Source organism: Rhinolophus hipposideros (assembly GCF_964194185.1).
Source record: "Rhinolophus hipposideros genome assembly, chromosome: 3".
NCBI lineage: Eukaryota > Metazoa > Chordata > Mammalia > Chiroptera > Rhinolophidae > Rhinolophus > Rhinolophus hipposideros.
The window spans coordinates 48,089,414-48,116,124 of record NC_138049.1 but is presented as its reverse complement, the minus strand read 5'-3'; the positions used below and the strand labels follow the sequence as shown (position 1 = coordinate 48,116,124).

The window sequence follows — 26,711 nt, the reverse complement described above, 5'->3', positions numbered from 1 at the left end:
GTGATGATGGAGTGAAGCATGAGAAAAACCTGTCCTAAACATCATTCCTCCAGTCCAGGCCAGAGCACAGGCTGAGCGCCTGCCTCTGTTACAGCTTTACTTTCTTACTTTGTTATCTCAGTTTTAGTCCATTATAGTTAAAGATCTAGGACTAAAAATCTTATGATTTGTTTCCTCAAACAGACCACATAAAGGAAGAAACAACGAGGGGAACCTAATGTATGTCCTAAAGTTCTTCCTTGGGAAGTGGGGTCTCCTCCTTGAACTCTGAGGCCAAATATTTTCCCCCATAAAAATGTTTTTTCCTTACAGATTTCACCAGAATCAAGCTTATTGCCAGTGGATCATTTGTGAGAGTTCTGCTGTATCACCTTCTTTTTCAGGAATTTAAGATTTGAAAGCAGCTAATCTATTGGGAAAAACAAAACTACTAGTGATAGTTTAGTAATAACAGATGGTTATTTTTAAAAATATACGATTTCTAATCTAATGTAAAAACTCCATACTCTAAGGTAAATTATAATTTTGTGAATTCTTCATAGCATGTAAAATGTCTATATGTAGACAGATGCCATATTAGAAATCATATATAAAATACAAATAATATTTGAATAGAAGAAATTATTAAATACAGTAATTGTATGACATTTGAATTCATGTTGACTCCATTTAAAGAAAGTTATCAAAAATGTTTGATTAATATCAAAGGTCATTTTTACAGTCTCATTTATTATAATTAATAGTAAATCATAATATGCAATTGTGAAATAAAATGGTCGTTAAAATGACAACGTTTATTCCATTAAGGCAAATACAATGCTGCACATAGTTCTGAGTACTGATAGCAGGGGGAAAAGAAGCGTTATCACTACACTACAAATTAGTTTGCTCCTAATTTTGTAGGCCGATGACCACACTACCTCAAAACGAATCTTTTCCCTGGAAATGGAATGATTGCATGACAAACTCTATGAACCATGAATATGTCAACAGCTCATGGACCAGTCCTTGCTTAGCAATTAGTCTTGGGGGATTTTATTCAGAAATCAGACAACACTATACCAGAGCTTGTTGGGGATTTTGTGATTACCATTCATGTCTGGAGCAGGGGTCTAGGTTAGTACCAAAAAAAAAAAAAAAAAAAAAAAAATCCATAAAGGACAAAGACGTGTGGCTAATAGTAGCAATCACTCGCACGCCACACACACACACACACACACACACACACACACACACACACATATTGTCAACTGGGAAGATGTAGCAAAAACTGCTAGGAAGCAGCATGGAAATATTTCCTAAACTTCTACTTAAAGTCTCATTCTAGTCCCCTGCCAGTGTTTCCCAGACTTCAGTCATTTGAATATTACCATCACTTTTTTGTCATAACTTATTATCACGTGCACTATGATTTACTATTACGTTTTATTAACTGACTCACTTGAAAAGCCTTTGTTTTAAGCAGTAATATTTGTGATATCATGATCTTAGACTACTTAAATATGTTTTATTCTCATGCAAAGGAAAAGAAATATAGTATTTTAAATATTGAAAGTATTTGTATGCCACCTAACATCATTCTGGGCACCCCATGACATGGTTGACAGGTTCTCATAGGAGCTACGAGGACCACCAGGCTGGCTAAGAATGACCTGGGCGGCCGTGTGACCTCAGGTCTCATGGCTGACATCCCGTTACTGTTCCTCTGTCTAGGGACCATGAAGCACATCACATGGAAGAGAATTTAAATCAGGCCTGCACCTGCCTGGGAACACCTGTGTGGGAAGGCCGCATCATAGGAGACTAGGGAGGGAGCCAGGCTAGTGACTTTCTGTTGGCAGAATCTGGCCACTCACATCTTTCCTGTTTTGACTAACCATATCACTTGAGAATCATTATATTGCAAGAGTAAACAACACCCCATATCATAGAGCAGTCATAGGGAACGTGCCAAGGTTGATCCTGGTTCCTGACTGTCGAGGTTCACGTTAGGGCATCACATGAGGGTGTGGGGGTCCCACTCAATTCGGACCTTGTAGGCTTTCAGCAGTACCTGTGAAGAAACGGATCCTTTCACAAGAGCCTGGTTTAACCCCACAGAATACGCATTGTTATCAGGCAAAGAAGGCCTAGATTTCTTATGGCTCTACAGTCATGCTCTGGTTTTTAAGTAAATGATGTCTTTCGGACACTTAAGAGCCACCCTGCCCCGCCCGTCCCCCACCCCCCCAAAAAAAAGAAGAAAAAGAGAAAAAGAGAAAAGCACTGAGTCTTCCCACAAGAGCTGGCTATCCAACTAAGTCAGAAAGCAGAGAGGTGTGGAAATGAAACTCAGACCTCAAGTAGCCCTTTCAGGTTCAGGGTGTGTCTAAGTTTGAAGGGATGTTTGCTTCTGATATGAACATTTTTCTTATACTTTTGTTATAGAAGATGATGTGTCAAATGTACAAATAATGTGTGCCTGGTGCCAGAAAGTGGGAATCAAGCGCTATTCCCTGAGTATGGGAAGTGAGGTGAAAAGCTTCTGCAGCGAGAAGTGCTTTGCGGCCTGCCGACGAGCCTACTTCAAGAGAAATAAGGTAAGAGCACGTAGAGAGAGGCGGCCCACGCAGGCCTCACCAGACCACGTGCGCACGTGCCTCTTAGCTTCTAGCTGAAAACACTGCGCACCTTTTACTTGTAATCTTTGTTTTGCCTGTTCTCTTTCTGTCATACTTAACCTTTTGGAATAAGGAATCCCCTTCCAATGTATAACCTGTTCTTCAGTTTCTCCTGTCTTGGTGTTTGAATTCTGAGAGGGTGAATGAATCTGATGAGGACACGGTGATCGCAGCTGGTATTTTAAGTGACAGTGACTCTCCAGCAGTAGAGTGCGTAGACTAGAGTCTTGAAAGTGGTAGAGATTTCTTATTAAGGCTGAGAAACTAGCCACAGACACATGGCCAGAAAGCTTTAGTCCACTCAGGTTGTTCCCCATGGGAATATTGCTCTGGCTCTTTCCAAAATCTAGTCCACAAATTCTGATCAAGAAACATGTCAAGTCTCTCTTGACACCTTATATTTAAGTCGACTGGTTTTGAGAAAAAGTAAAAGGATGCATGCATGAATCAGCATTGCTCACATAGCCAAGCGTTTATGAGAAGCATGGTGGGTGAACACAGGAACAGCCATAGTTACACATTTTTTTTGTTTGTTTTAAGACATCTCAAATCTGAAAATGTCCTTTTAGAATAGTATGAGCCACCATTGATGGGAAATGGAATGCATAATGGTTTTACAATCACACACACACACACACACACAAACACACACACACAAAGCGAATTTCTTAATTTTTAAAGAACCTTTACAGTATTTTGCCGCCAATTACTGAAGTAAATTGCTAGTCCTTGATTATTTTCCATTGATCTGTAAAGCTTTCTTAATTCTTAAAACTGTCCACACTTTGCTGAGCGATTTCATTTCCACCATGCAAATCAAAATCTGTCCTTTCTTGAAGCAAACAATTATTATTATTTTTAAGTCTGATATTTGCAATCCTGAAATGCTAATCTTGGACTCATTGCATTGTAAGACGCACTGTTGCAGCAAATTATCTTCTGCAAATTTGGGTCACATCATTCTGCCAAAAAACATAATGCTGAAAGAATTAGGCTGCAGGATTCAGTGGGGTGGAATTTTAGTAGCAGTCTCTAAGAATTAGGCTCATAATTTTCACTGAACAGGGAGGGAAGTAAGGAAACTGTTTGGAATTCTTTTGGGACAGTCACCAGTCCATTTCCCTTTCCTTGGGGAGGGGCCAGTGAGGCTGCAGAGAAGGGTGGTTAGAGCAATGTATGGGAAACACGTTTTGTTTAAATATAGGGGGATTCAAATGATCTCTGAGACCCTGGGGCTCCCCTTTTGAACTATGAACACTGAGGTAACAATTACCAGAGTGGACCCAGTGGTTTTGTCTTCAAAGCCCTACTTACCACAACAAAATACTTTGCATTCCATCCTAGATGATGGATAGAGAACAGGGTTTTTTTTGTCTTTCTATGATTCTGAAGCATGATGGATCTGGATCTTGATGGGCTGCCTGTAGTGAAAAAGATGGAGCAAGATGAATTTGTCACATCCTGGTGATACATGTTATACTTTGCCATGTGGTTTTACTTTAGGAAGCTTTTGAAGAAAGGTACCTGATTCAATTGGAAAAACAGCCCAGAATAATATACAGAGGGTACCAAAAAAATGGATACACATTTTAAGAAAGGAAAACTGTATTAAAATTGTAATACTCAGTATATACCTATAACAAGAGATGAATACAAGTCACTTTGCTGCAATTACAAGAGGTGCTCAAAGTGGTTCCCATCAACGTCCAGACACTTCTGATTATGGTCAACTACTGCTTGGGCAACGCTGACCAAAGTGTCCACTTGTGTACATTTTTTTGGCACCCTCTGAAAATATACATAAAATTTGTGTCTGTATCTCTCTGTAAAATACCATATATAACAATACCGTATTTTACATCATTATAAATAATATGTAATATCACATCATTATAAATTTTTTAAGGTCAAACCGAGCTTAAACTTTCATAGCGTACAGTTTTGAAAAATGGATAAGGGGGAGTCAAGATAAGAATTATCATTTGGAATACCTAGAGTAGGTAAAATCAGCAAGGGGAGGAGGACCATTACCTTTCACTTCCTGCGAGGAAGGAGTTATTGGGGTAGGTCTTTGAACATCCTGCCAAACCTGGGAGTCACAGTGGCTTGAAGTTTGACGGCTGATCCCAGCAGCCCATTAGTGTACATACAATACCTGTCTTCTCTGCAATCTTCGTGCTTATTTATGTATTCCAAAGCACTGCCACACTATCGTTCTCATTTTTCAAATAGAGAAATAAACTGGTCACATTGCTGGCTGGATTCGTTAAAAAAAAAAAATTTAAGAGTGTTATCTCTGTAACAATATCCTATTGTATTACAATAAACATGTACAGCTGCTGCATTTCTGTGAACTGATAGGATTTTGTGGTCATTTCATTTAGGGCTTGGGTTTCCTAATGGATTCTATTCGATAGCAGTCTCCATCCTGCCATTTCTAAGAACTGCTGTAATCAGCCCCAGGGTGTTCCCCACTGAAGACAATAGCAGATAGCTACATCTCTTCTTGTATCATTTAACAAAGTCTTTAGTCCTCATTATTAAAATTGTGGACTTTCTTAATCTTAGAAAAAAGGGCAAAATTCTTCCTATTTCTACATAAGAGATTTTTCTGTCTGAACTCTACACTTTTAAATACTGAGAAGCACATAGAAAACAGAGTAAATAATGTGCGTGCAGAACAGAATTTTGCCTTAGGTATAATGTAGATTTAAAAAAAAAACATGTAAGATTACTATGCTGTAAATTATGCTTTATAATGACAGCCTCACTGCTTCTTGGTAGATAGCATGCTGGGATCTAAAAATGGTCTCTAAGTTGAACCCAAATTGCAAGCATAACTTCACAAAGAAAAATCCTCGTAAAAAAGGTAGTTAATTAGAAGCAGTATTCAGCTGACCTCTGTGCTGTGTCTGAGCAACACCTGCATTTGTGAATGGTAATTGGACAGCTGTGCCTGTGGTTCCCCTGCTATCCTCTTCACAAATGCTTGGGTATAAAAGCAGGAACTGATTTTCTGCTAAAAACAAGGACAAAAATAGCCCAATTCTCAAAATGAAGGCCCACTACACATTGGCTCTTTAAATTTCATTTTCTTCTGGAACCTTCTTTTTCTTTGGGTTCATTTGGAGTAGATTAAGAATGTCACATCCGTCTCTCACAAACTCTGGCACTGTGAAGTAAGGTGGGATGGACTGAAGCCAAGTTAACACTTTATAGCATGTAAGTTATATTTTTAAACCAAATTTAAGATTTTATTGGAAGAATTGTTTGGATTGCTACGCGTATGTAGGCTTTCTTCAAAATGCTTCTGCTAGTAGAGGACTATGAATCACAGCTGTGTTCATTTAATGACCCTAACCACTACCTTACACATTTCAGGATGTTGGCTCTAAGAAGTGAATAGTGTTAATTCATAATTATATTCTGTGGAATCCTTATCCCCAACAGGCTCAATTGCTGGCTCAAAAGTTTTTGAAACAGTGGGTAAGAAAAATACCTTTGTAGTCTATGGGCATTGGCTGAACAATGGGATGTCAATGTCATTACTAGATGCAGTAGAGACTTGTCAGGGAACTAATAGCTCACTCTTTTCCCAGCCCCTTTTTGAGGCCACAAGCAGAGAACTTAAGGACATTTCTAGCCTAGTGATTCACCTAGGAGCTGGAAAGTTTCAGAGACTCCTTAATGGTTTTGCAAGAGATGCTGAAGTGTTTAGTCTAACAAATACCAGTTTTGCTTTGCACAGTCACACACACTGAAAAATAGTTTTTCCTAAGGCAATAATGCCTTGTAACCATTACCTCTTCAAAAGCTAGAGTAACAAACAAGACCACAAATAGTGGTCATTCCCAAATATCCTGTGTTTGATCTTTTTATTTCTGTATGGGAAATATCCTATTGTCTAAACTAATGTCTGAAAATCAAGCAGGAAATGAAAACTCAATACAAATGGCCAGCACAGGCAATGTAAAGACGGTTGTTTTCTTTCCTTGTTCAGATCTCAAATTCATAGTGTTCTTTATGGATTAGTAGCATTGATGCTTTAGTAATAGACACAAATTCCTAAGAGCACCGAAGTTTTGCTTCCTTGTTCTAGTTTTCCATAATTTGAGACAAGAATAGATAGGAATATTTCTTTAATATCATAATGTTGCTGTTCCCCGACAGACCATAGTGGGAAGAAACCTATGCAGGTAAGAGATGAGGATAGGGATGAATTACAAATAAAAAGGTTATATAGAAAAACAACATTTGCAGATGATGTCTTTAAGATCTAACAGTCATGATAGTAATAACAAATTTTCAATGAGGGGAATATTGTATAATAAGCTTTTTTTTTTTTTTTTTTTTTTTACTTTCCAACCATATCCCTGGATATTCAGTGATCTCTTCTTAGAAGAAGATATCTGTTTTGGAAGAATCCATTGCTAATTAGCACGTATCATCATATTATTTGGAGTTACATTTTATTTAGACTATTGGTCTTTTTATTAAACTTAAATACATCCTGGGAAAGAGTCTCAGTTTCAGACTTAATTATAGAACCTAGTAGTGCAGAAGAAATGTGTAACAATTGCCCTGTTAATCTAGTGATTAACCTGTCTATTTTTTTCCTTTAAACACCTGTAAGATTTAATTTGCAAAATGGCTATCATTCATGAAGGTTTGGGGAAGGACATTAAGAAATTACTTGTAATTAATGTCCCCTGACTGCCTGAAACTCAGGCCACAGACTTGCTTCTGCCAGTTGCTTGCAAATATTCTTGATCAACAAGGAAATGTGCCCAGGGAGTACCAGAGTTCTTCCCGTGGATTCATCTTGTTTCTGTGGGGTGCCAATGAGCCTGTTGGGTCTATCTTCGTGCAGGATGATTGCTTTGGTTCTGCAGTGTCCCTTGGAACTGTGCTGCAAGCCACCCACTGCCTGCGTGTACAGAGGCTTCTGCCTCCCATGGCTTTAGCCTGCAGGCCAGTGGCTGAGTTTCTTTTTGGTCACAACAAGCAGGGAGGGTCTGGGGAAAGAGCAGCGAACCCACTGGTTTTCTTATTCTCTGGCATTTTGAAATATGGAATGGAATATTGATGAGCTGCTGCAAATGAGAACTTATGAAAAATGCAATAGCAGAGGGAGGGTTAAGGTGTTAGCCCTTTGAAACGCATTTAGGATGGGGTTAGAGCAGGAGAATTCTGGCCAGTGAAGTAAGATGTAGGTCAGGTTTAAGCAATGGTGCCTAAGTTCTTGAAGAAAGCCAGAAAGAGCTTCCAAGGCAGAGCTCGGAAGTCATCAGAAGCTTGGGGGAGAGGCATGTGATCTTCATGTTTACCAGAACACTTGAGTGTCACTTGAAAAATACTGGTCTAAAGGATACCTGGAACACAAGCAGACTGGGGCAAGCGAGTTTGTACTGAAAGAAAGGAAGGGCAACCACATCTAATTTTTAATGGGCTACGTTTTGGGAGGTTGTAGGGGAAACAAAAATAATTCTAACCGATTTCCCAGAATGGGTGACACCTTCTGAATAATATTAGACATTTTAGATTACATATAAAGAGATGATCAAACCCCAGATAGCTTCAAGCCCCAATCGTTGTTCAACATTTCCCTCCCACCACCACCACTGAGCAGAAGGAAGAGGGGGCATTATTTTTTATAGATCTGAATCCGGTCCCCTAGAGATCAGTACACAGGGCTATGGACATATATGCTTGAATGTTAATTTTCAGACACAGTCAATCTCTGGCCATCCTTCTGGCGATAGCTAATGCTATACACTTAAATCAAGTTTTTCTCGTCTGAACTGCCGGTAATTATCCAATCCATCTCAAAGGCACTCTCCCTTTCAACATTAACCACAGTGTCAGATTGCATCAGCTACATTGTGTTCTGGTGACTGCGGCTGCCGAGTGATGAATGTGCGTGCTTTGCGTTCATAGTCCGGCTGCCTGTTTGGGCAGTGGGCAGTTCAGTGAAACAAATGATCAGGAAGGGATCGAGTTATTTGGGACATGCATCCTCCTTACCCATCCAGGCACTGGCGTCGCCAACTTTCTCACCTGGCTGCTCACAGTGTCCAGGTATATCTGGAGAATGAGCATTCAAAAAATACCTCGTGGGTCGTTTCGATGTGCTTCCTCCATCGTGCTGCATCAAGCACAGAGTTACTCTTTGTGCCTGACTTTGACAGGAAGGTGTCATGAGACATTATTATATTAACAAAGATCAGAGGAGGGAGAAGTTTCTAAGAGGACTTAGTGCACTGTCCAGAGAAATCAAGAGAGAACGATTGTGCATTTTCCTAGGATTGTAGTTATCTTCTGTTGATTCAAAAGCTTTGTTAAAAATGTGAACTGTTTAAATGAATGCATGCAGAAGACAAGCCAGGTGGCTTGCCTTGAGATATTTTAAGGGAGTTCGAGTCCAGGATTTCTCTCCTACACTTTTGCAATGTCTGGTCACAAACCCTAGGACATCCAAGAGGGCCATATGCAGAAGATGCAAATTGTAGGGACACCCATGGTTATTTTTATTTCTCCCCCATCTCAATACCTCTGCATAGCTTTTGTTCACATAAGCAGAAGTGTGAACTGGGCAAGCCATGTGTAATTCTTTGTTCCTTGGGCTCTTTGTTCTTTGTTCATGTTATCCCAGATTAGGACAGAATAAAGACAACCTTGCTGCCCCAGCAGTTTAGACTGAGAATGGGAAATTCCTTATGTCACAGTCCACTCTTAGGGTGGTCGTGCCCACAGCGGCATGTCATGTTTACTGACAGACTACCTTTGGAGGTTACCAACATCAGTCTGTTGCGTTGTCTGTAAACATAGGCTGTGGGCCAGAGCTGGGCACTACTACAAGCACTAGAAGGCAGATCAATGGTTTAATGAATCTCTGAAAGATGCTTGAACTCTGCTGCAATTTACTGAGCACTCTACTTAAATGAAGCTCCTGCAGTCTTTAACAAAGATAGAGATGATCAATGGCTCGGGAGGGAAGCCAATGTCCAGTAAGCACAACCTCCCAGAATTTGTGTTGTCATCTCACTGCTGACAGAGGGTAGGTCAGAGCCCGCCTCCGAGGCTCACGATGTCTGTACTGATAGTTTCTTCATGTTTGAGCTGCACGGGCCCAGAGATGACATCATCACAGCAGTGTTGCTTCTGTGAGGACTAGTTTTAAAAGCCATGGAGTGTTATTTAAATAACATTTATTTAAAGCAACAAGATTAAGCTTAAGAATTATATTTATTCTAACGCGTGGTGTCTTTGTAAGGCGTCCCCAAAAGTAAATAAGGGAATAAAATCCATTCATGATTAAGTCCTCAAAATGTCAAATTGCATAGTGTTGGAGAGCCCTGATTAATCCTTCCATGATAAACTATTCCTCATTAGTTTGCTATTGCTAAGAGTTAACCATTCCTATTATAAATTCAGACATTAATGTATTTTCTGCTTAATTCATATTCTAATAGAGGAAAATATAGTTGGTAGATATGAATTTTTTACTTCCAAATGGGCTTTGGAAACATTCTACTGATTTATGAGAGCGCTTTGGAGGCATGTAGGAGAATTTCTTCATAAATATGTTGAAATGTATTTAAGAGTATTTAACCACTTTTGATTATGGAAAAACGACTGCCTTGACTTTGAAATGATTTTTCCCCCTCACAGATTTAGTATAGTTTATGACATAAATCAAAGACTCTATATCCGATTTTTGTCACACAAACTTTCTTAGTATTTCCCTGTTTTGATTAGCTAATTAGCATAAAATAGCTGGATCCTACCCCAATAATTGTATTTGGGATGTTCGGTTGGTAATAGGAATTTTGGTGTCTGATGAATGTTTATCTGTTTCACAGGCCTTTTGCCAAACATTCCATGATAAAGTAGTGATTTCTTTATGGATCCAATAGATTATATGTTATCTTGTAATCTATATCAATAGAATAATTTCTTATTGTTTAAAATATGGTGAGCAGTTCTGTAACTGCTCATCCAACTCTTTGTTCGAAGAATCTTTGAAGGCCCTGATACTTTCTGTGATCATCCGTAGGATTGTATGTTTTGTAAGTTGGAGCAATTTAAGTTGTTGGTGTCAAAGGATTTAGGGATACAGAGACCCAGGGGTAAGTGAGATAAAGCTGGGCAAATATTAATAGTTAAAGACAAGGAGGATTTGCCCAACAGAAGACAAGTTTCTCTGTGATGCTTTTTTATTTGTTTTTAGCTAAGATTTAAAAACAAACAAACCTTATTCATTCGTCTATATATTCCTTAAAAAAATGAAAAGGTATATTAAGCCCCTGTAATGTGCTAGGCAGTGTTTTAGGTTTGGTAGATACACTTATTAAACAAAAGTCCCTGCCTTAAAGGGTCTTACATTCTATTCTCTAAAGGAGATAGATAATATACAAGTTAAAATATGTATATGTGTAACATAACTTCAGGTAGTGATGAATGCTATGAAGAAAAATCAGGGTGAGGGGATGCGTAGTGATGGGGGCTGTTTTATATCTGGTGGTCATAGAAGTTACCTTTGAGGAGGTGATGTGTGGATAGAAACAAAATGAAGTGATGGAGCTAGTCACGTGAAGAGCATATAGCAGGGATTTTCAGAGAGGAAGGGGAGCAAATGAAAAGCAGAGGTACTCAGGCAGGAACAGTCCTGGCATTTTTGCACAACAGCAACAAACTCAGACTGGAGTTTAACGATCAAGGTGGTTAGGGGTCTGATCGTAGGCCAGCGAGGTAGTAGTTTGGATTTTATTCTAAGTGTGATGGTGACTATTGGGAGGTATTGGGCAGGGTGTGTGACACAATCTGATTTTTGTTGTCGATTGAATCTCTGTTAAGGCAATAATATATTTAAGATCCTGGACGCAAAGGGGATTTGGAGAGTAAGAAAGGCAACAGCATTCCCATCGAAGTTGAGTGTCTCTGGCAATAGAAAACTAAAAATATCATATTCACTGAATTATTCACTAGTAGTTATGAAACATTTCCCAGTAGCAAAAGTATGTTGAACCAATTTACGGTTTGGTTTTCTTTTTTTTATTCTTCTTTTTTGGTATGGGAGGAAATGAATCAAGCATGGATGTTGTTGACTAAATGTTCTGACATAATAATTTTCTTTCTATAGGATAGATGGGGCTTGCCCCCAAGCTAGTGGGGAGGTTAAGGCAAGCTTGACCCAGAACCCATGTCTTGGGCTGGGAGACCTATGGCATCTACAAATCTTCTCAAGTAGTGTGAAGAAAAATAGATGGTAACCTCAAAGGTACCATCTTTGGATAAAGGAATGATTCTGAAGTTTATTTTATTCTAAGAGTAGACTTGATTTCGTGATGACTTATAAGATGTATGCAAGTAACAGAAGACCCAACTCAAACTGGTTTAAACAATAAAAGGCATCTTTTATCTGATGGAACTGTGAGGTCCTAAGTTAGGGTATGCTTCAGGTGGGTTGATCCTACAGTGCAGGGGTCTTGCTGTGGTCTCATTACTTCCCATCTCTCTCCCAGAGGTTATGGGATGACTACTACAGCACTTTTTCACATCCAATAGAAGACAGAGTGCCTAGCATTCCAAGCAAGACTCTTGCAATTCACAGTCATCTGTGCTTAGGTCATATGCTCCTGCCTGAACGGGGAACTACGACCAGGGTAATGGATGTTCTGATTCGTTAAGCTAATCAGGGTTTTCCTCTGACACTGGAGTTGGGCTTATATTCCGCTAAAGCCCATGGGAGGCTGCATGGGGAAGGGTAGCAACTGGAATGAAAAATCTGGAAACTGTTAAAAGAGGGAAGGGGTCAGATTGATAGCTGATGATAGGTGCCAGCAAATGTTCACTAGAGAGAAGGAGAAGTGATCTCCTGAGGTTATCTCGTGAGGTACTTTGTGAATTTTTTACACAATGAACATGTCATGCCCATCTACTCTTGTCACGTGGAAGAGGGAATCTGGAATCCAAGTGTGGATAGAAAGATAAAAAATGTGGCTGACATTCATCATAGGGTGCCTAGACGAACCACTTCTTCAATCCAAGACCTGCTGCTTTGAAAACCTGCTTGTTCGAATGTTGGCTTTAGTACTAAGACCAAAGTGCTGACTTTTTCTATTCTTTTTGGACTCTATAGAACCTGAGAACTAAGGCAAAGGAACTGTGGTGAGCTGATAGATATGCTCATTTATGAAGAGGAATCATGGTACTGGTAGAATAGCAGATAGCCCAGTATATAGTTTCTTCAGGGTAAGTGATCTAGGAGATACTGGCCAAGGACAACATTGGACGTGGGGAGGCAGCTGCCTGGGATGGGATGGGGGATGGGATGAGGGTGATGTTACCCATCAAGAGTTACTTGCCCGACCACACAGTTAAGCTACTTTTTCTATGGCTGAAAACTGTGTCTGCTAAACAGAAGGCAAAGGGGAGTGTTCAAATGAATTGGGATTTAGTCTAAGGCTGCGTGCAAGTTCAGGTGGCCAAAGGAGCAGAGACTTTGAAGGCTGAAACTTGCATAATTGTGAATTAATTATTGGATTGATTCTACAAATATCTGTTGAACAGCTATTATGTACCAGGCCCTATGCTACTCATATTGGAGTCACAGTGGACAATATAAAGCTGGTTCCTGCCCTCAAGAAGCTTATAGTCCATTGGGAGATGCACATTTATTTGAACAATAAAGCAAATGTGAACTTGCCACTGGGACAAGTGCTATTATGATGAGGGCACAGTGCTGTGAGAGCTGCTGACAGGAGATTTGATTAGTCGGGAGAGCTGAAAGCGTCCCTGAGGAAGTAGGGCTTGAACTGAAATCCAATGAAGATGAAGAGGTGTTAAGTAGGGGAGGCGGGAAGGAAGAGCCATTGCGCTGAGGACATGGCAGCATTATATCTAATCCTGGCCCTGATTTGCCACTTCTTCACTTGCTAATATTACGTTCTCTGTGAGAGAATGGAACGTTACTTACAAACAAGAAAACAAACAGATATTCTCTGGAAAATAATCCCATTTATTCATTTGTGTATTCATTCATTCATTCATTCTACCAACCCTTGGGGATTTGTTGCTTGCCTGCTGGCTTTTGCCTTCCCTGACTTTTCCCTCAGCTTCATGGACTATAGTTAGGAAATTATTACTAATTCATTTCAGGGAGTATATTGACAGCTTGCAACCTTCAGATAGAAGATAGAAGCCTTTTATAAATAAATAATATTAATAAAAATAATGATGACTATAAGAAACCTAAGTATTCTTTAAGCAACAGAGCCCACAGAGAAAAGATCGGGGTGAACATGCACTGATTTGAGAGAGGAGCATAATGTGTCATTTCTCTCTGACAAATGTGGTTGGATAATTGGAAATAAAGGGAGTAAGTTACTTTTGATGGAAAGAACCACAGAAGGGTGGCTGCCTTCCCCCACCCCTCCCATGGGGTGTGGGCAGAGCTGTGGTTTTGTTACAGAAGGAAAGAACTGTGGAGTTATGTTAACATTGATGCCAGGACAGACAGGAAGTTTGGGCGATGATAAATTCCAGGATAGAAGAATGCTTATTGACACTCAGGTCCCCAGACTGGACAACTGTGATAAAACGGCAACAGAACAGCATGTCTGCTGGCACAATAACAGAGGGTGATTCTCGCGGCACATGGCGTGGTGGGAAGGAAGGTATTCTCCTCCCTTTTTCTGTCTCAGCTAGCGTCTCATTTAGTGCCTGGGATCATGATGACAGCTCCGTGGAAATGCAGTGATAGATAAACAGACAGGTAAGTGATGCAGAAGTGATCTTCCGAGTCTTCCCTGGGTGGTGTGGACATGGGTATGGTAAATGAAAGGTTTCTGCATCGCTGTGCGCAGTGCCAAAGAGCGGAGAGGACCCGAGCCAGGCTCCCGTCCCTGCACCTGCCTCCGAGGACGGACGGGGGCCGCAGTGCAGTTCAGCTGGAGGCAGCAGCCCCCTCTCCAGTTCCAGGAACTTCTGACAACCACATATCGTGACAGTTGTTTCCAAAAGAGGCTGATTTTAAAACTGTGATGAAAATGGCTAACAGCAGGCTGAAGGTTAAAGTAAAAAACTTAAAACCATAAAATCTGCCTGGAGACTATTTAAGCAAACTGTTTTAGAGGCACAGATGGTTCATATACCTCTGAGCCAAAAACAAAAAAGTAAAGAGAGGACAGTAAAGCTGGCGTGATTAAGCAGACAAATATGAAAGTTTTATTAGTACTAAGAAAGCATCCTTTAGAAAAGTGAAAAATCTGCCTCGGGAAACTCAGAGAAGACCTGTTAAAAACCAATGGGAAATGGAGAAGGCGAACAGATGACATTTGAAAAAGCAACCATAGGTAGTGAAAACATACAATGTGCCTATGTCCATTGGACCCCAGAAGGTGTGGAGATCTGAAAGCAGCGTAAGAGAAAGATGCAGTATATGGCGAGCTGGGTGTGGCGTCCCTGTCCTGTATTTTTGAGGTAGAGCAGTTTTTATAAGGATTTGATGCAATTTAAACGGTGACTTGACTCTCCAAAGAAAATCAGCTGGAGCAAATGTGAGGCGCTGAAGTGCCATAATTCAGAAGATCCAAAGCATAGGAAGGAAATAAAGTATGATGTACTGGCAGCGTTATTAAAATGTGTAAGCGTACTTGAGAACTGGGAGATCACTGGGGCAGGAGGGCCTCCAGCCTCTTCCAGGGGTTGGTCCCCCTGAGTGCTTGCGGGTACAGCCCTCCAAGTGTGCTCCTGTGCTCCTGCCGGGCACACACGTATGCTTACAGAGGAAGTCTCTGGATTTGAGATTGGTGAGCCGCCATGATCATCATTTTGAGAAAAGTCAGACTCTGAGGAATTAACAGAACAGTACAACAGTACAAAGTTTGCATGGTCGCCATTTGAGAAGCCTCCTCTGAGGACAGAAAACAGTACTCGGGGCGTGTGCTAGCATTTAATATAAACCTAAATAAAAATGACCAAATATAGTCTTGCAAAAAGTAAGGTAGGTTGTTTGGATTTTCAAAAATCCAAGTTATTCAATTAGAGTTTGGCTGACTCCCTGCGAAGGGACCCTTGAAGAAAATAAATAACCCAAGGCAAGGAATCAAGTCTTGCCTGGGATTAAGAACCTGGGTAAGGAATGGATGATATTCCTCAGAGCACAGATAAATTAACAGCATGCCATCCCAGGGACTTATATTAGGAGTAGTGTCACTTAACATACTGATTGCTTATTTGGAAGTAGATGACAGGAAGGAAGGGAAGTTTGCTACTTTCTCTAAATTGCTTTCATTTCAAAACCACAGAGGATTACCTCCTCCCCCTCCCTGCTCCAAAACAAACCGTGCTTTACAAATACATAAATATAATGAGGTAACCTGACATCAGATGCAATTCCATTCACTGAGCTGTCAGCTAGTCGATGGGAACAAAGTTTCAGTCCTCATACGTCCTGCTACCAGCCTCCTCGCAGCATCTGCAGAGTGGGGAACTTGGTCCAGTGGAAAGGGGGCTCCACTGTGTTCCTTGCTTAGAATAAAAAAACTAGCTTCTAAATGTTTGACTGCATGAAAGACTTCTTTTTTTTCAATTAGGGAAGGGGAACAGGACTTTACTGGGGAACAGTGTGTATCTCCAGGGCTTTTTTCCAAGTCAAGTTGTTGTCCTTTCAGTCTTAGTTGTGGAGGGCGCAGCTCAGCTCCAGGTCCAGTTGCCGTTGCTAGTTGCAAGGGGCACAGCCCACCATCCCTTTCGGGACTCGAGGAATTGAACCGGTGAGAGCCCACTGGCCCATGTGAGAATCGAACCGGCAGCCTTCAGAGTTAGGAGCATGGAGCGCCAACCGTCTGAGCCATGGGGCTGACCCCAAGACAACTTTTTAAAGGAGACAAAAGTCAGTCAAATGATAGGCTGATCATCAAGCTTCGTCCCATTTTCATAGGAAATGTGTAGTCCATCCTTCTTTCCCCTGATTTTTTTTATGTATAAATTTATCTTTTATTTAAAACACATTATTATTATCTTAGTGAGAACAATGTGTAATTAAATATGGCTCATTAATTTTTTTTATTAGTTTCAGGTGCACAAGACAAAGTAATACTTAGACGTTTATCATTTATATCCCTCACTCTGTGTGAACCCGCCTCCCCCATCCACTATCCTTCTGACATCACACAGAGCCATTACATTTCCACTGTCTATTCCTAATGCTGTACTCCGCTTCTTGTAAGTATATACATACATATATATATACATATATGTAAAATTATAGTTGGCATTCATTATTGTTCAGCTTCAGCTTCAGGTGTACAGTGCAGGGATCAGGCATCTACATCATCCCTGAGGTGGTCTCCCAAATGGGACATGTGCCTATCGGATACCCTACAAAATCTTTACAACATAATTGATTACATTCCCCAAATTAATTTTCAAAACCCCGTGGCCATCTTGTGGTTACCGACTGTTTTCTAATCCCCTCCCCTTCCCCTTATCCCCACCTGCCCGCCCATCTAGCAACCCTCAGTTTTTCCTGTGTTTCCAAAACTGTTTCTGATTAGTTCATTCACTTATTCTTTTCTTTAGATTCCATATAAGTTTTCTTTAGAGCTCATATAAGTGAGATCATATGGTATTTGTCTTTCTCTGTCTGACTTATTTCACTTAACATAATGTTCTCTAGGTCCATCCATGTTGTTGCAAATGGTAAGATTTCTTTCTTCTTTATGACTGCATAATACTCCATTGTATAAATGTACCACAGTTTCTTAATCCAGTCATCTACCGATGGGCATTTCGGTTGTTTCCATGTCTTGGCTATTGTGTATAGTGCTGCAATAAACATAGATCCCCTGATTTTTATAAAAGGCTAATGCTGAACTTTAAAAGAACTGACCTAGAGGATTAAATATATTTTCATTAGACTCCTGGCTACATAAATATGTGATACAAGAGCCTGAGCAGGTATACTGTTGAGGATAATAGAACCAATAAGAAAACGAAAGAACTGGTAAAGATGAATGTAATGAAAGTGTACCTTGCCTCTTAACATTCAGGGATAACCTTTGCCGTTGGCCACCATGGAGAAACACTGGGTCCTACTCCAGGGCAGATGGTTTAATATATAATGCGTATACTAATCCCCCGAGGCAGTACTGGAAATGCAAGCGGGCTGTTAATGATTGTGTAGCCGTTGTGAGCTGCTCCTGCTTGCTCTAAGTAAGGTATTCAGATGACATGCTTCAGGGTTCAAATTGAAAAGTTTCTGGGTTGGGAAAACATTTCCCCCTTTGTATTATTGTGGGCACCACTGACGAGGCATGCTCCAGGAAGGGATGATTTAGATTACTTTAGGTGAATGGAAGAGAGAGAAGGTGGACTCACCCCCTAGGTCCATGATTTAGTTTGATGACTTCTTCCTTCTGGTTCAAGTGGTACCATTGAGAGTATATCAAGTATTAGGAATTTGTAAATCGAATGTAAAGACAGCAGACACAACTGCTGTAAATCTAATGGAGCTTCAAAGCTGATGTTAAGTCAATACAGATTGAAAAAAAAAGAATCCACCATCTTATGGCCTGTTGCCACCAGAGAAAGCCTTGTACCAATGATATCTTTTTCATTTTTCTTAATCCTGAATTGTTGAATAAGTAGAAAATAATATTGGCCTCCCTAATTCCAGAGCATTAAACTTGACTTAAAGAGTGAATTAAAAACAGATAAAACCCAGAGAATCAATTATGAAGAGGCATACTCCCAAGCTCTCTACCAGGGATGGAGCTCATAGAAATTATTTATATTTATTGAGGCTTAAATCAAGACAACCAGAATTAAAAACAAATTCAGGAAGAGTTGGATGAAAAGTTCAGATGCCTTATGGGCATCGTTTTGTATTAAATGTGATGAGAGAAGAAAATTAAAGTGCACAAAAGTAAACAGAGAGGTAGAGCTTAAGTTAACATTTCCATTCCCCCACAAGCAAAACTCCCTCCTCAATCAAGCCCTTTTGCTCACTTCCTTTGCATTTCTAATGCATTTCTAATGCATCCATTTAGCACTTAATAAATATAAGTTACATTTAATGCCTCATGACCATGTAATTCTGCTCTGGCCAAGGAGATGTGTGACACCCCCAGGGCCTACATAGTTGACTGAATACTTGGTCGGGTTTGGCAATGGTGGTGTGGACCTCAATTTCTTCCTCCCTCTGTATGTAGGGAGGTGGGCTGATGTATGAATAAAGCCTACATCAAAGTGATTATTACAGTTTGCCCTTCTCACCTATTCTCTCCAGGGACATCCAGGGGCCCAGCAAGGGGTAGCCACTGCTACATTGTGCCAAACCAGCTATGCTGGTAGGAGGCATGGAGAGGTGGGCTTCACTCACTCCTGGGCAGCCCCGTACCCATGGGCCCCTCCACTCCACACCTAGAAGGCCAAGCTAGCTCCTAGCAGAAATAGAAAGAAGTTGGTTGCTTCCATCTTTGGTTTTGGAATAACCCTGTCTGTCACTCAGCCCCTTCTCTGGGGATTGCTAGCAGGGCCGGGGCAATAGGACCTACCACTCCGGGCTTGGGCCGAGATACTGGAATAGGCTGGGACAGGGAAAGGTTGGAGAGACGCACAGGAATGAATATTTGAGTGTGTCTGTGCAACCAGTGAATGAACCAACAACTCAGTTAAATCCGCAGAGGCTGGGACCTATCTCAGGGCTGGGTGCCATGGAACACAGAAATCTGAGACGTGGTTTATGCTCAGAAGAATGTCTGCCTGAGTGTGTGAGCTTTCCTGTGCTTGTGTGGAAATTGACCTCATGCCACACATTTATTCACTTACTCATTTATTCAGCGTCCACAGCATGTTGGGCATTGTTCTGTGGCTTAGGATATAAAGATAAATAAGGAGAGCTTTCTGCCTCTAAGGTTCTCACAATTGAATAAGGGAGACCGACAAGTAAACAAATGATACAGTATGCATGAGGTATGCTGGAATAGACGTGGATAAGAACGACCGGGGGTCGCAGAGTGACTTCCCCAGCCCAGGGGCCAGGCTCTATGCATGAGTGAGCACATGCGAGGCCGGAGACCGAAATGGAAATTCAGGAATTGGAATGGACAGGAAAAAAAGTGAAGGACAGGAAAGCAGAAAACAAGGATCCGAGTCAGGAATGAGAGTTCCACGTGTCACACATTCAAAAAACAAATGTATAACCCTTATTGTAATTCCTGCATTATGTTATAACATTTTAAAATACTACAAACTTTATAGGAAGAGTTAACACCCTATTACATGACTTGAAATTTGATTTTTGGCATCATTTTGTCTTCGGGTTCTATCATGAAGAAGCCTCTAGGAAATAAAGGAGGCAGAGAAGTAGAGGATGTGCAGACAGGGCTCGTGACAGACATGTGAAGAGTTGCATGCTTGTCTGCACGTTTCATGGACCGTTCAAACCGAAAGTTCTCTTAGAACACTAAGCTCTTTCTTTTGCGGATGAGAAAACTGTGGACCTCAGAAGAGAAGGGCCTTGCAGAGGTCACACAGTTAGTGAGGGGAGGTACCACAGATGGTACAGAGCGGGTGTGGCGTCTGACGTCAACAAGGAGAAATGGAATGGCAGTTAACTGAAGAACAATAGAAACTGCTTTTCGTGATGATTAGACTATCGATAATTAGTAAAGTTTGTAAAAGGGCTTTTATAAACTTTATAAGAAGGCTCAGTATGCCATTTTTCATACTTTTATTTTTCAACCTTTTATGAGCCTGTAGTAAGCAATACAGTTTGCCTTATAATTGAGTACACACACACACACAAACAAACTCATACCCTTTTCATAGTATCTCAGTCACTTTGATGCTGGCATTTTCTTGATTTTACCAGAACGTGTCAACAGTAGACTTTCACACAGTTATGTCCCAACTGCAACCTGGCTGATCAGAGTTGTAAAGTGCATCATGATTTCAGAAGTATTGAGACAAGAGAAATGTTTAGGTTTCAGAATACACAAAACAGGGCATGCCTATTTAAAACTAAAACGAAGTTTCATGAAATAATACATTTCTATGTGATGCACACTGATATTTTCTGCTTTGTTCTACGCTATTCTGTTTCATTAAAAAGTTGCTGGGTTGAGACTCATCAATGGGTTGAGAAACCAGCTTGAAAATACTAGATGAATAGATCGAATTGTATTAAATGTAATTATTATGGCAGGATATGGGGGCCTTCAAGATCTCACCTTTGGATTCTCCTTGACCTTAACTCTGCAATTTCACCAAGTTAATCTGAGGGATTTCTATCAGTCATTCTAAACTTTCATTGTGGGCTCCCTCCATGGAGTCCTATTTACCCCTTAAAATGGCCAAAGGCTGCTCTGTTTATAAATTCTTTTTAAGCATCCCTTTGCCTTGATGGAAAACTGGGGACGAAAATGTATTGACAGTAAAAGGGAGTGCTCAAATTTTAAAATGTGCTGTGTCCAGCTCTTGTATCAGGTGAAAGAGAAGTAAAGGAAGGACACGTGACTTGGTGGGGGAAGGGCAAGTGGAAGAAGGGTGGGGGAGGTGAAGGAAGACCAGACAGTGAAAGGAGCAGACAAGTGAAGTCAAGGAGGAAAGCAGCTTTGTAAGCAGCTCCCCACTGTCGTTCTGAGCCTTGGGCCAACGGTGATGAGGAGTTAAATGAAGGAGTGGACTCCTGCCATGTTTGGTCTGCTCTTCTTCATGCCACGGTGGATGAGCTGATGCCTGGGCCTGTTTCACACGGCTGTGCTATAACCATGGCGTGGAGCTCCGTCTTCATAAGGGCTGGTCTGAGTCAGGAGAGTTGTTTGGGAGGATGACTTGGCTACCAAGGAGAAAGAGTGCTTGAATCTATTTTAAAATAGGCTGATAAGGAAATAATAGCTATGGTTTCACCATTTAAATAATTTGATACTCACAGGTAAATTACAGGCAGTGTGGGGTGGAGCGGGCCAAAAACCAGCATAGAAAACTGTCTGGAGCAGGGGTTCTTAACCTCTTGTTTGAATCATGGCTTCCTTGGATAATCCAAAGAAAACTTCAGGGTGTACCCTCTGTCCAGGAAATAGATACACACACGCACAGAATTTTACAGATTATTTCATGGGTTCATGGACTCTCTGAAATTCATTCATCTACCTCTTGAATCCAGGTGTAGAATCTTAATTAAGGGTTATTGGATGTCGGAGAATTCAGGTCCCCATCTGCCCTTCTAAACGCTCAAGTTCTTCCTTAAACCAGAGATAGAAGAAGACGGGAGGGTTCTGACCTACTCTATAGCTGTAATGGAGGTTCAGAGCAGGTGGAGGTGAGCTGTAAACCTCTGAGCATGAGGGGCAGTACAAGCAGACCGGGGGTTGACTGGTGCACTTGGTGTCCCCAGGCAGATATTTAGAATAAGTGTCCAGTAATAAACTTGACAGTATTAGGAGAGCGGGCAGTTCAGCCGCAGTGCCAGAGATGATACTCCTTCCACGAATAGACCTTGAGAATCAAATGACACAATTTTTTAGCAGTTTATCCAATACTTAGAGGAGACAGATACTTCTCAAAATGGATGTCATTAAAGTCACAAAACTGGTGATGTTATGGACAGATTCTTCCATTTGCACTATAGAGTCATAACAGATGTGGGGAGCTCCCAATCTTACCAATATGTTGGCTTAAATAACGCCTGCTGCCTGGATGTCCTGTTGGAGGCACTGGAATTACTTGACAAAACTCCATGCCACCTCTTAAAGGAATTTAAACTGTCAGCCCATTTAATGCTTATCTCTAATGTGAAATGTTTAGATGAAGCCAATTTAGCCTAACTTACAAAGACATCGCTTCCTGTCTGGGGTTGTGGGGGTGGGAGCAGTATATTGGAACTACCCCTTTGCAGAAGTCTCGGATACACAGGACACAGAATGGCTTCTATGGCGCACTGTGGCATTTCTTAAGGAAAAGCAATGCCACCCCGCTACTGCCACCCACCCCTGGTCTGGAAAAAAGTGCCATTCATGCCATCATTCCAGGAGAATGATCTCGGAAAGCTGTTTCTCTTGCGTTTCTAGAATGATCCAAGCATTGACCATTCTTCCTGCAGGGTGGGAGTGGAGTGGGGAGAAACTATTGTCCTGAGAGTCGGCCTCGGCCTGCAGACGGAAGGGCTTGATCAAGTACAGCAGCATCTTTGTGCTAGTTAGTGGTTTTCCTTTTTTTTTTTCCTTTAAATCCCCTTCTGAGGGAAATCTGTGATTACATTTTCCCCCCCTCTGCACAGGTGCTAGAATGCATTGCGCAAATACAAACATATCCCACTTTATGAGAAAATTTGGAAGTCATTTTCCTTCCATCTGTCTGAAGTAGACTGTGCTCTAAAACTGGCCATCCACCCACCCATTCTCCCACGCACCTTCTCCGTGACAAGGAGGAGATGGCATTGTAAGAGAATGAAAAAAAAAAAAGATAAACCCTGGAAGGCATTTAAAAGGATTGCTTATTAGTATCATTTGGACAGCTATGAATAATAACACATGATAGCTTCTGGGGCTGCATATTATTTACAGAAGAGTAGCCTCAATTTTCCCTCTATCCTCTTTCCCAGGCCAATGTGCCTTTATTACAGACATCTTTCTCCAGCTAATTCCCAAATCCTTGCCGAACCAGAGTATTCTTTGATCACAGATCATTTTCCTGTGTCCATGGTGAGTCCTCCCCCATATAGGCAGGTAAGCCATATTCTTTAAGAAAAGGGAGGCAGCCTCTGATTCCAGAGGACGCTGCAGCTGTAGGCGCTTTGCAGTCAGACAATCAGAGGCCCAGCAGGGCACCTTCCGAGTGCAGCTGCACAGCCCTCCTCGCAAGCTCTCCAAGGCACTGCACCCTACGTGCAGATTCCAAGCTACATTTAACACAATTGCCCATCAGCACTTAGGAAGCAGTTACCACAGAAACCCAGCAGAGACCAATTAGTCACATGATTAAATTAATTAAAATAACCCAGGGCATCTGCCATCTTACCTCTTTCTGCTACAGATAGCGCATGACCCAGACAGAACCGTCATGGGTAAGCAGTACTGTTGTGTCTCCTAATCCTGGAATTGTCTTCTTAACCATGGAAGGGGGTTCTACTGATTTGCTTTTCTTTCCATAAAAACTCTCTTGGGTTGTTTTGGAAGCTATTCCTCCCTTATAAGCCAGGCAGTATCAAATTTACAAAACATCAGATTTAATAAACAATGGGATTTGTTATGTTGGGGATAAGGGGATTTGGAAACATTTCCAGTTGCACAGTTGAAGACTTTTGGAGGTTTTTTTAATGAGGGCTTTAACAATACATGCCAGAGGGTGCTCTGTGATATGCATTTACACTTGACCTGAGAATTCTGTGGCAAGTCAGGGAAACCAGCCCGTAGCTCTGCTTGTTAAAATAATAGAGGTGTTATAACGGGGCACAGGTGGCCGGTGTTCTAGGATGGTCCTGAGTCAAGGGTGGTGTCTAATGATTCCACTCCATAGTTTATCATGTGTAAAAGGCAGAAATGAACACTCTGAAGCTAACACAGTAAATCAGGACTTTGTCCTTGATATGCTGAATGACCTAATAATGGCCTCTCCCAAATCTCCATGTAGTCAAAGATTTTCTATTAAAGCAATGCCTTGCTTCATTTACACACACACACACACATACACACACACACCGGCTCATCTGAAATCTCACAGTGCTCAGAGCAGTATGATATCCATCATCTCAGACACTTTCTGGAGACCCTTCTGATCCATCAAACCTGACAGCGAATGACTGAACAAAATTTGGTGATATCAAAGGAGGTAATGGTGTGGTTTCCCTGTGTTCTTTCTCTGAGAGTTGGCTGGAAAAAATGGCATGAATTATATAGTTCGACGGCATTAAGTTGTGCCTAACAAAGCAAGTGGCACAATCTCGGCTACAACCCTTGATTCTGACAGGAGAACCACAGTTACACATGAAAAAGAGGTAGCACGCAAATAATCAGCTGGGACAGACCTTTCAGCAGCTGGAGGCATGGGGCTAGTTTGAACCTTACTTCTTCCTGGGTGACTCAGAGTCTAGTCAGACCCCAAAACAGATGTGTCCATCTGGCAATCCAAAAATCAGGTGACTAGTAAAAAAGAGAGAGCCACACGGCAATTCAAACAGCTGTGGCCTAAAATATTATATAATGAGCCTCAAAAGAAATTAATTGATGGGATGTCAACAATATCATAAGAAGACCATACATTTGTATCACATTGTATGATGTATAAAGCATTTACATACCTTCAGACTGCATCTCTGCTCTCTGATCTTTACCAACTCTTTAGTGTACATATAGTTTGTGTTCACTTGGTACACTCATTTTGTAATCAGTTCAAATAACTATTTTGTGAATAAAATAAACATGGTAGGAATACAAAGCAGAACTAAAACTAAGGTATAGAAAGTATATTTCACATTTTAGAGTATTTTTCCTTTGACATCAACAGAAAAATGAAAACAAACTTTCTTTAAAAACTTTTTTTTATTAGTTTCAGGTGTACAAAACAACCTTCTAGTCACACATTTGCAACCCTCACAAAGTGATAACCTCCCCAATCTACCCCTCTGACATCGTATGTAGCTGTTACAGTTCTATTGACTATATTCCCTGTGCTGTACTTCACATCCTGTGACCACACACACACACACAGTTGACACTCAGTATCATTCTACGTCAGCCTCAGGTGCACAGCGCAGTGGTCAGGCGTCTGCACCGTCCATTAACTGATTCCCCTGAGAAGTCCAGTGCCCATCTGGCACCCTAATAATCTTTACAACATTATTGATTATATTTCCCGTATTTCATATCCCTGTGACTATATTGTGACTACCCATTTGTACTCTCTAATCCCTTCTACCCCATCCCCACCCCCTTCCATCTAGCAAACTCAGTTTTTTCTTTGTATCTCTGAGTCTATTTCTATTTTGTTTGCTCATTTATTCTGTTCTTTAGATTTCACATATAAGTGAGATCATATGGTATTGGTCTTTCTCAGTCTGACTTATTTCATTAGCATAATATTCTTATCTCATTAGCATAAGGTCCATCCATGTTGTGGCAAATGGTAAGATTTCATTATTTTTTATGGCCAAGTAATACTCCATTGTATAAATGTACCACAGTTTCTTTATCTAATCATCTATTGATGAACATTTTGATTGTTTCCGTATCTTGGCTATTGTGAATAGCACTGCAATAAACATAGGGGTGTGTATATTTTTTTCAAATTAATCTTTTGGATTTCTTTGGTTAAATATCTAAGAGTGGAATTGCTGGGCCATAAGGTAGTTCTATTTTTAAGTTTTTGAGGAACCTCAATACTGGAAAACAACCTTTCTTTTCATAAGTAATTAATGAATAACTGCTACAAGTGCTTTGAAAAATAAAATATATTTTTGAACTTTTTTTGGGGGGGTGGGAAAGGGGAACAGGACTTTATTGGGGGACAGTGTATCCTTCCAGGACTTTTTTCCAAGTCAAGTTTTTCTCCTTTCAATCTTAGTTGTGGAGGGTGCAGCTCAGCTCCAGGTCCAGTTGCCGTTGTTAGTTGCAGGGGGCGCAGCCCACCATCCCTTGCGGGAGTCGAGGAGTCGAACTGGCAACCTTGTGGTTGAGAGTCCGCGCTCCAGCCAACTGAGCCATCTGGCACTGGCCCATGTGGGAATTGAACCGGCAGCCTTCGGCATTAGGAGCATGGAGCTCCAACCACCTGAGCCACCGGGCCAGCCCTAAACTTTTTAATTATTAAATATAAAGTTTATTAAATAAATATTAGTATTTCCGTGAACTATAGGCTTGCTTTTACAAGCAAAAATCTCTTTCTGCTCTCTGTATATAAAAATTTCCTCAAACTATTAAAATAATGGAAGATATAGCCATTTTAAGACTGTTAAAGGCTACTCTTTCGGGAATGGCAAAATGAACTACAAATCAAAATGTATCATGTCCTTGTATATCAGGCTTGATCAAAATAAGTCAAGCATTT

The 26,711-nt window shown here is 40.9% G+C and overlaps 1 protein-coding gene across 2 annotated transcripts in view; it reads left to right on the top strand.

Moving 5' to 3' along the window:
• SOBP (sine oculis binding protein homolog) overlaps positions 1–26,711 on the top strand; it is a 161,832-nt gene that overhangs the window by 41,689 nt on the left and 93,432 nt on the right. For both annotated transcript variants that reach the window (XM_081033263.1, XM_081033262.1), the window contains exon 4: positions 2,428–2,579. In XM_081033263.1, the coding sequence (XP_080889389.1) occupies positions 2,428–2,579 (152 nt within the window). The remainder of the gene's footprint in view (positions 1–2,427; positions 2,580–26,711) is intronic.